At 49.1% G+C, this 10,025-nt stretch overlaps 1 protein-coding gene across 1 annotated transcript; it reads right to left on the bottom strand.

Annotated features, from left to right (window-relative positions):
- Positions 1-4,624: 4,624 nt before the first annotated feature.
- Positions 4,625-9,778, bottom strand: KRT33A (keratin 33A). The gene is made up of 7 exons (XM_008701253.2): positions 9,394-9,778; positions 8,052-8,134; positions 7,377-7,533; positions 5,984-6,145; positions 5,764-5,889; positions 5,419-5,639; positions 4,625-5,207 (listed from the first exon to the last, which is right to left on the bottom strand). Exons 1-7 carry the CDS (start codon positions 9,739-9,741, stop codon positions 5,090-5,092), a joined length of 1,215 nt encoding a protein of 404 aa, XP_008699475.1. The 5' UTR covers positions 9,742-9,778; the 3' UTR covers positions 4,625-5,089.
- Between the last annotated feature and the right edge of the window lie 247 nt (positions 9,779-10,025).

Genomic DNA, 10,025 nt, shown 5'->3' with positions numbered 1-10,025 from the left:
AAGCAAGTAAATATAACATGAAAGATTACATGGAGAACTTTGACTTTCATAACCATGCACGTTCTAATCCCTTCTTCCCAGGCACAAACACAATCACGAATTTAATAAGTACATCTTGTTAATATTTTGTGCTTTTATAAATGTCTATACAAGTCCAAGATTTTTTTAAATATAGGAGTAAACATTAACTAGTATTTTTTAATCTGCTTATTTTTTTAAAAGATTTTATTTATTCAACAGAGATAGAGACAGCCAGCGAGAGAGGGAACACAAGCAGGGGGAGTGGGAGAGGAAGAAGCAGGCTCATAGCAGAGGAGCCTGATGTGGGGCTTGATCCCATAACGCCGGGATCACGCCCCCAGCCGAAGGCAGACGCTTAACCACTGTGCCACCCAGGTGCCCCTAATCTGCTTATTTAATTGGATATGTGATTGGTATGAGTCTAAAAGAACTGGTTGGTTCGACCAAGAGATTCACTTTTTCACCAGGTCTTCATTTATTGTTAGTCACAGCTTGAGGAAGGAAGGAAGGGAGGGAGGAAGGGAGGGAGGGAGGGAGGGAGGGAGGGAGGGAGGGAGGAGGAAGAAGAAGAAGAAGAAGGAAGGAAGGAAGGAAGGAAGGAAGGAAGGAAGGAAGGAAGGAAGGAAGGAAGGAAGGGAGGGAGGGAGGGAGATTCTTTAAACACACCCTGATTCTCAATTAATATCCCAAACTTTCTAGAATATATACCTCATTTTGTCACCTCTGACCAGCTTTACATCTAAGCAAGAGATGCCCAGCCCCTCTGTAGAGAGAAGAGCCCCAGAGGTAAGATCAAAGCTTTCAAATCGTGGCTTGGTTACTGGGCAGTCCTGTGACATGGGCATGACGGTCACCTTTGGAGTCTCCACTTGAGCACTTCCAAACCAGAACTGGTCAACGCTTGGCATGAATTCCACCTTTGTGCGGTTGAGTCACTTTAGCTCTTAATTTCTGTTTCATGCTGGGCTTAATTCAAAAGTTGCACTCCATGCCCTTGTTCTTGTCACCAACACTCTTTCACGGTGAACATCATGTCCAGTCCTGTGAGTGTCATGGTTGTAATGTAGAGACGACACACGCCTTCAAAGCACACCACGCTAGGGTTAAGAGAAAGGGGAATTACTCCCTTCCCATTAGAAAATGCCAGTCATGTGTCTACATGCTTCCCGTTCTCATAGCCACCCAAAGGCTTCTCCTCCCAATGAGTGAGAAGCATTTTTTGCTGTGTGGCATTCCTCAAGCAACCTCTCTGTGCTTCATTCCTTCATCTGCCCTAAAGGGGTTATTCATTTCAGGCAGACAGGTTATTGTTTGTTGCGTGTTATAAACCCCTATCTCTTCCAGCCCCTGCACAAGCTCCTTTTAGAGGGTAGCTTTATGTGGGTGGTGCTGAGGAGACAAAGGAGTGCGGAATCACTCACAGGAGTTACCAAGAGGCCCAAGAAACATCCTGAAAACACCCAGGAGGACATAATAGATTACGTGCTTCCTAGGTGTCTGCCATAAAAGGTGCCTGACTATCAGTTAAGAAATGTGAAAACTCAGGGGCGCCTGGGTGGCACAGCGGTTAAGCATCTGCCTTCGGCTCAGGGCGTGATCCCGGCGTTCTGGGATCGAGCCCCACATCAGGCTCCTCTGCTATGAGCCTGCTTCTTCCTCTCCCACTCCCCCTGCTTGTGTTCCCTCTCTCACTGGCTGTTTCTATCTCTGTCAAATAAATAAATAAAATCTTTAAAAAAAAATGTGAAAACTCTTATTTAAACTCTCTGACTTGAGGACCAATAGAGTAGGGACAGTGACCCAGATGGAGTCCAGGGGCCAGGCCCTGAGCAGGCTGCATGGTTGTCCCAAGGCTGCCATGTGCAGTGGAGTGGTGGGGTCCCCTAGAAGGTAAAGAGCAGCATCTGTGACTCTTGCCAAACCAGGCACCTATGGGGTGTGTGCAGCCAGGAAGGGCCTTTCTCTAATACACCAGCGGCACACTTATCTTCCTATTTGAAAACTCAGATTGCTATAACCCGCAAAAATGCCACTTGCTCACTAGCCTCAACTATTTGCCTTCCTCCTAATGCGACTCCCGCCACACACACACATATGCACACGCACACGTCCGAATTCATTTAACTCTGATTCTCAGGCCTCAAGCTTAGATTCCTCAGCCTCTTGCCCTCATCCAGACAATTTTGGGAGCCCTCCAGCCCGCGTCCATCAACTCGAGGGAACTTGAAATCAGGTACCTAATTTGGGTGCCAAAGGACTTGAATCGGCAAAACCTTTGAATCTCAAGGCTGTGGACCCCCTGTCCTGATCAGTAGTAAAGGGGTCAGAGCACACGGATATGACTCCTCAGAGTCCTCAAGGATGTTTAGAAACGATGTTTACTGAGCATTTACCATTGAGTTAAGCACTTTTATCAACAAAATCTCGTTCCATCCTTATTTGAATGACAAAGTGGTCATTATTCCCCCCACTTTACAGATTAAGAAACTGAGGCTCAGACAGGCCACGTAACCACACTGAGGGCTAAGATTCAAGTAGATGTGACAATTCAGATTGAAAACTAAAGCAGTCCTTTTCAAACCCAAGATTTTTCTGGGGCTTGCTTTATATTCTTTCTCTTTTTGTCTTTTAACCATTTAAAAAAAATTTTTTTTAAGATTTTATTTACTTATTTATTTGACAGAGGGAGAGACAGCCAGCGAGAGAGGGAACACAAGCAGGGGGAGTGGGAGAGGAAGAAGCAGGCTCATAGCGGAGGAGCCTGATGTGGGGCTCGATCCCAGAACACCAGAATCACGCCCTGAGCCAAAGGCAGACGCTTAACCGCTGTGCCACCCAGGCGCCCCAACCATTTTTAAAATTTTAAACACACACTCTCCAGTGTGTCACACTCCAAGCTTGTCAGGGCCACCACCAACTTCTTCTGTCCTGCCACAGGAAGCCACATCATGTAGACATCCACATTTCCCTGCCGTGCTGAGCACATGTTTTAATTTCTTATAAATCTGTCTTTGACCCAGAGGCTCTAAGTTTTCCCTGGTCTTCCTTAAATTCCTGACCTGTGCTTGTCCCTGTACGTGAAAAAGTGAGAAAGAAAGAGAACACTAGTCTGCACACCTGCCTTGGGCTCAGATAAGGGCCTGGCCAGGCCCCGGCCAACCTGCCTGGTACCTGCCCATGTAAGGGTGTCAGCACAAGTTTTGCAATAACAAGGGATAGGCCACATCATGATTGTATCTTCTTACAGTTTTAGCAATTCTTGAAACTCTTGGCACTTCTTGCCTGATTTTCCTGTTTTGATGAGGAATGTGAGCAGTTAGGTATCAGTGACTCTTCTTTGAAGCAAAACAGAACAGAACAAAGCACTTGACTGTAACTGTCACCCACGAGCCCCAGCTTTAAATGTTATTTCACACTCAGCCACCAAAGTGCTCCCGGGTGTTTTCAGGATGCTTCTTGGGCTTCTTGATAACTCCTCCTGTGAGTGATTCCGCACTCCTTTGTCTCCTCAGAGCCACCCACATAAACTACCCTCTAAAAGGAGCTTGTGCAGGGGCTGGAGGAGATGAGGGTTGCCACGTGCATCCAGGAAGAGAAGCGGACAGAACAACCATGCAGGCCCACATCCCTTTTCCCCATACCCCTTTCACTGTCCCCAGCATCTCCTATCACACTCCATTCCCCGTGATTCCTTCTCTCATGTCAACCCCATGCTGTTCTGGGCCTGGAATTCCATGGGTCAGTGAGGAAGAGGGGTACCCAGAAGAGATTAATCCCTTTCCCAGAACAGAAAGTAGGTCCTGTACTACCCAAGAAAGCTTTTGGTGGAGCTCTCCAAGCTGGGAAGACAGGAGCCCGGGTTATATCCGTCAAAGGCAGGAACGAAAGACCCTTATAGGAGGCTGAGTGGGATGTTCCACTGGGAATAGACAATCTCAGAATTAGACTCTGAGAGCTCAGGAATCAGTATTCAAGGTCAAAGGGTCAATGGCAATAATACGTGTGGCATTCACAAAGTGCTTCCATATACAGAGACCATTACAACCCCATGAGGCTGGCGGCCCAGGCATTCTCTTGGAGGAAGAGTCTGGAAGTTGGAGAAGTTGATACCTTATCCAAAATAAGGACCCAAAGATTCTGCCTCCAGAACAACTCATAATTCTACTGTAACTGTCATCCAGCAGGTCACACTGTCATTAGCAGGTGAGACCCGCTGCCCAGCCCCATTTTGCTTACTTCACACAGAGGGCAGAGTGGGGTTAGGTGGCAATCCCTGGGTGCTGATGCCCTTGCTTCCTTGCAACGGGAGCACTGTTTTCTGGGAAGGTCTGGCTCTGGAACTGCTGACCTCAGCAATGGTAGACTGGGGGCCCTGTGACGTGGGCTGGAACTCTAGGCCGGGCTGTGCCTGGATTTGCCCTTTGTTCTGCTACCAACTTCTCTCCACGCAAGAAATCCACATTAACAGGTGGGTGATGTCTGGTGGAGACTTTTCCTTTGAGGGAAGTCACATGATCCCTTCATCTGATGAAAGAACACCACTTACTTTTTATTGATACAAGACACCCAATTTGGGAATTAATGAAGAAGGACAATGATCATGTCTGTGCCAGAATAAGACTTTATTAGGAAGTTGACAAGGGACCCTGACTACATCTCCAAAGACCAAAAGAGTGACAAGGAAGACTTTTTCCCCAGTTATGTGCAGTTTCACACCTGCCTATCAGCTCCACCACACTTTCATGTGGTTATTCTGCAATCACATCTAGATGCGTATCCGTTCAAGCATAACGTGCTACGCAGGCGTGTCGTTGGGGTAACAGATCTTGCACGATCCTGCTGTGGATGTCTCTATATGCTCAGAAGACAGAACGAGCTGGTAAGGAGACTGCCGTCTAAAGGATCAAGCCAGGGAATGCAGTGGAAGGCAGAGCTGACACTTAGAAGCTGGTGCTGCTAGAAATTCTTCCTTTGTCCCAAGTGTGGTCGCCATAGGAGTAGCTTGTATGAAGTAGAGTTGAGATGTGACTTTGGAACCCTCCTCCTCCTCCTCCTGGCACCGGGCCCTCTAGCGCACAAAGGTGTTGCAAGGTCCGCACCGAGCACGTTGGACACAAGGATTGGAGACGCAAGGCCCAATGGCCTTGTCACATGCATTGGTTGTGGCACATGGGTTGCAGGGGAGCCTGCAGACAGAAGACCAGGAGGGCCAGTTAGGGGGAAATGAACTGAAGGATAGAAAAATACTAAATGCACTTTGTATAAGAATATAACACTTCCTCAGACTGCCTCCAACCAAAAGCTTGAAATTATCCATTTGTTCCCACCAAGACAATTTTTCATCCCTGCAGCAACCTCATGCACCCCCAAGGGAAATAGCACTAGCTTCCCACTCACTTGCAGTCCTCGCTCTCCAGCAGGCCCCGGTACGTGTTGATCTCGCACTCCAGCCGGGCCTTGACGTCCAGCAGCACCTGGTACTCCTGGTTCTGCCGCTCCAGGTCGCTCCTGATCTCGGCCAGCTGGGACTCCACGTTGCTGATCAGGCACTGCACCTGGGCCAGCTGGGAGCTGTAGCGCGCCTCGGTCTCCGTCAGCGTGTTCTCCAGGGAGTCCCTCTGTGCGGAGAAGGTAAGGAATGTCACAGAGCTGCTCCTCAGGGAGCTTCTCCAGGGGGTTCCAGAGAAGTCCCAGGCTCCCCGAGGTCAGGAGAGTGTGGCCAGTACCCTGAACAACACCCACCAGGTTGTGCTGGGCCTGCAGCTCGATCTCCAGGGCGTTGACCGTGCGTCTCAGCTCGATGATCTCCGCCTGGCAGGTCTGCAGCTGCTCCGAGCTGGACACCACCTGCTTGTTCAGCTCCTCGGTCTGAAACAGCACAGGGAAGAAGACAGGGTCAGACCCTGCCTCAGGGGCCCCGCGGGGCCAAGGGTCTCGAGCGGCCACGTGCTGAGATGCCCACCTGGGTGGTGAACCATTCCTCCACGTCCCTGCGGTTGGTCTCCACCAGGGCCTCATACTGACTCCTGGTCTCGTTGAGCACGCGGTTCAGGTCCACGGTGGGAGCTGCGTCCACCTCCACGTTGAGGCGGTCTCCAATCTGGCAGCGCAGGGTGTTGACTTCCTGGGGGAGGAGGGGGAAGACGGAAAGTATCACAGAGGGTTCAGATGCTCTAAGAGAGCCCGGGTCTGCTTGTGATCATTCTTAAGCCTTCAGCAGCTCTGTTTCATCGGATCCTCTCATAACTGGGTTCTATAATCCATGACTAACCTGTGTATTCCACTTTGCAAAGTGCTGTCACACCCATGACCTCTTTCTGCCCCCATATTTGGGGTGCTACCCCTCATTTAGAGAGCAGTGATTCTGCCTCCACGCTGAGCTGTGATAGACCACAATGTAACCTGTGGGCCCCAAGCACCCAGCTCAGTGTTTTTGCTCATACACCACAGAGCCTATTAGGTTTGATTCTTAACCATGGCTAATAAAAAGGTGAGAGTCTTGCTAAAGAGGAAATAAAGAGTGCTTACTTCAAAATCTGCCGTCTGAGATGGAATAGACCTAACTGGTGATTTGTCAGTTCTGTCAACCTAGATTTTGCTCAAAGAAGTATCTCTTCATTTCCCTGCTATTCTCTTCACAGAGCCAGCATAGCTTGGTACTTGGGCTTCAGTAGATATCAGGCTTGAATTGAGGGCCACTCACTATATGGCTTCTAGAAGCTTCTAGAAACCTCAAGTTCTTCATCTGTAAAATGAAAACTATCTCTGGAGTTCTAAAGCACTTAGCACAACGTGTCGCACACAGTAAGCTCTTGATTAATATTAACTATCACTGTTTACATCGTTCTGGCATTTAAGGTGTGCACAAAAAGTCCTTCTTCTTCACCAACTGACCAAGCAGTGACAATGAGTATTTTGCTCAACATCTCCTCCAGGCCACACTGAAGAGCAGAGAAAGCTCTAGAGGAGAAGGGGGAAGAGTTGGTTTTGTTTCCGGCTGAGCCCTTTCTGCTGGGTGGCTGTCCTGGCCTCTCCAGTTGCTAAATGGGGATTTGGGATACAAGATCTCTGCAGCCCAGTGTGCTCTGTCTGACCTAGGAGTGGAAGAGGCTGTGGGCGGTGCCTCGTTGCTGGCCTTTCCTCGTTACTGGGGCTTGCCTACCTCTTTACTCTTACTCCTGCCTCCTGCAGAAACATCCTAATCTCCTATCACAGGCTTTAGATTGCTCATTCTCTACAAATCCCTTTTTGTTTGGCGGGCAGATTCCTCGGCTAGTTGAGCCTCTCCCACACCCCGTGGCAGTTGGAAACAGGCCTTGGCAAGTTCGAGCCTGTTGCTCTTTGGGGAACCTCACCTGCTCGTGGTTCTGCTTGAGGCTCAGCAGCTCCTCCTTCAGGGACTCCACCTGGGCCTCCAGGTCGGCCTTGCACAGGGTCAGCTCGTCCAGGATCCGGCGCAGGCCATTGATGTCCGACTCCACCAGCTGCCGCAAGCCCACCTCCGTCTCGTACCTGTGGTACAGGGGCATCAGGGACCCACCCGATGGGAAGGGGCCTGGCCCTGACTCTCGTGGGGTTCAGTTTGCCACACAACTGGAAATTGGGGCTTGTGTTTTCTACAGCCTTCTCTTTCATTTGGGTGTTTAACACCGAGCAGTAGCTCCTAGAGGAAAATGCACTGGCCATTATTTTTTGATAAATAAGGAGCCAGTAGATTTAGGGAACAAAAGTCCATAAACTGTGAGATTTCCAAAATTAATACACTTCTCACATCACCTGATTGCGTTCTGTGCATAGTAGGGCATCGGGTGGGGGGGGAGCTATGACTTCTGCACTGGATGGGGGGATGTCACCATACAGAGAAGCAAGAGAGGGGATCTGAATCTGGAGAAGAGAGCTCTGAGCTCTGCTGAGCAGTGGTTCCATGGATCCTGGGGAAAACATCTAGGAAAAAGCTTTGTCGATGTTTGTGTTGAAGACAGGCTAAAGGGAAGGAGAGAAAAGAGAGGACACCCTACTTGCCCACTCACTTGGTCCTGAAGTCATCTGAGGCCAGCTTGGCATTGTCAATCTGCACCACCAGCCTGGCGTTCTCAGACTTGCCGCACAAGATCTAGAAGACCCAAAACAGTCTGGAATGAGCTTGGTTATTTTTAACCAACAGCAGTTCCTACTAATTCACTTACATGGAAGGAATGGAATGAGAAATCACAGTGGATCTTATATAAGATTATTAAATGCTGTCCATGCACCATAGGTGCTCAACAAATATTTGAAAAATCAAATTAAGGAGGGCATGGATTGCATGGTGCACTGGGTGTTATACGCAAGTAATGAATCATGGAACTTTACATCAAAAACTAGGGATGTATTGTATGGTGACTAACCTAATATAATAAAAAAATTATAATAAAAAAATCAAATTTGAAAAAAGAATACAGAAATGTGTGAGCAAAAGTATTAGTAGGTAAGTAATCTTTTTCTTTCCTAATAATTGGCAATACTAAGAGGCTGAGAATAATAACTAACACTTATTTTTAAAAACCTACCATAGGTCCACACTGAGCATGGAGCCTGCTGAAGATTCTCTCTCTCCCACTCCCTCTGCTTCCCCCCCCACCTGCCCCAGCTCACATGTGCTCACTCTCTCTCCCTAAAAACAAAACAAAACTACCGTAAATCTAGTATAGTTCTAGGAGCTGAAGATACAAAAATGAGTAAACACTCGATCCTGCCCTCAAGAAACTTCCATTCCAGTGGGAAATATGTAACTGGCTGTTGGAGGGGCGAGGTCAGGGAAGCAGCCATGCATGCCCTCCCAGCCGTCCTGGACGGCTTGGCCCCATTTCCTCCTAGGTGGTTTCTACTCTTTCTGATTTTAGCCATTTTATGCCCTTGCTAGACACTGAACACCAGGAGAAGTCCAGAGGCATCCAGGTCAGGAAAATAATGAGGATAATTAGGTACCCAGAGGAAGACAGCAATAAGAAGTCAGAGTAGTCAAAAGTCCAGAGGAAGGAGAGAGAAAATAGTCCAATTCTTACTAAAGGTTCTGCTTCTCCAGCTTCCTTCTTGGGCTCGGGCCTTTTCTCTTACCTCAGGGTAATAAATCTGGAGCTTGGCAATGCATGGAAGCATTTGGAGGCGGCTTTTAATTACAGCTTATTTATGCAAAGTGCTGCTACTTGCACATAGACTAGCACTATGCAAATATTCAGGCCTAACAGTCCTGAGCCTCACACAAAATGGGCACCCAAGAAAAAAACGGAAAAGCCCAGACTTTAACTGAAAATTTGTACTGTTTCTTAATCAGATCTCAGATTCCCTCCCTACAACTTCCAGCTGGAGGCAGCGTGGTGGCCACCCCCTCACCTTTTGCTGGAGCTCCTCGATGGTCCGGAAGTAGGACTGGTAGCTGGGACACACGAAGGGCACCTGCTGCTGGCACCACTCCCGGATGCGGCTCTCCAGCTCCGCGTTCTCGCGCTCCAGCTGGCGCACCTTCTCCAGGTAGCTGGCCAGGCGGTCGTTCAGGAACTGCATGGTCTCCTTCTCGCTGCCATTGAAGGAGCCCTCGCAGAACCAGCCACAGTTGCCCACGTTGGCGGGGATGTTGCAGGCCCCGGGCAGGGTGCAGGTGTGGCAGCTGGGGGGCACGCAGGGCCGGGAGGAGCAGGTGGAGCGGCAGCTCAGGTTGGGCAGGCAGCAGTTGTAAGGCATGGTGCTGGGGGGAGCAAGGCGCCTGGCTGAACACAGAGTCCAGGTTCTCCAAGCCACAGATCTGTGGGTCTCCTTCCCTGGGGAGCATTTATACCCCCTCCACAGAGGGTGTGGACATGGAAGGCAGCCCTTTTTTTCTTACTCATTTAGTGATTGTCAAAAGCCCTTCCCCCTTGGTTTGTTATGTTTCCTCAGAAGAGTCGCTCCCCTCATAAAAGACTTTACTCGGGCTTCTCGCTAAGTCAGGACTCCTCTTCCATGCTGCGCATCAATGAAGTAAGAGC

The sequence above is a fragment of the Ursus maritimus genome, unplaced genomic scaffold (genome assembly GCF_017311325.1).
Source record: "Ursus maritimus isolate PB19 unplaced genomic scaffold, ASM1731132v1 scaffold_24, whole genome shotgun sequence".
Lineage (NCBI taxonomy): Eukaryota > Metazoa > Chordata > Mammalia > Carnivora > Ursidae > Ursus > Ursus maritimus.
This window is presented reverse-complemented; position numbering and strand designations above follow the sequence as displayed.

Excerpts from the sequence above, each read along its gene's own strand:
- KRT33A (XM_008701253.2), bottom strand. The coding sequence starts at position 9,741 with ATGCCTTACAACTGCTGCCTGCCCAACCTGAGCTGCCGCTCCACCTGC. Across the intron at positions 5,890-5,983 it reads AGGAATGGTTCACCACCCAG|ACCGAGGAGCTGAACAAGCA; the intron begins GTGGGCATCTCA and ends GTGCTGTTTCAG. Across the intron at positions 5,208-5,418 it reads CTGGAGAGCGAGGACTGCAA|GCTCCCCTGCAACCCATGTG; the intron begins GTGAGTGGGAAG and ends TTCTGTCTGCAG.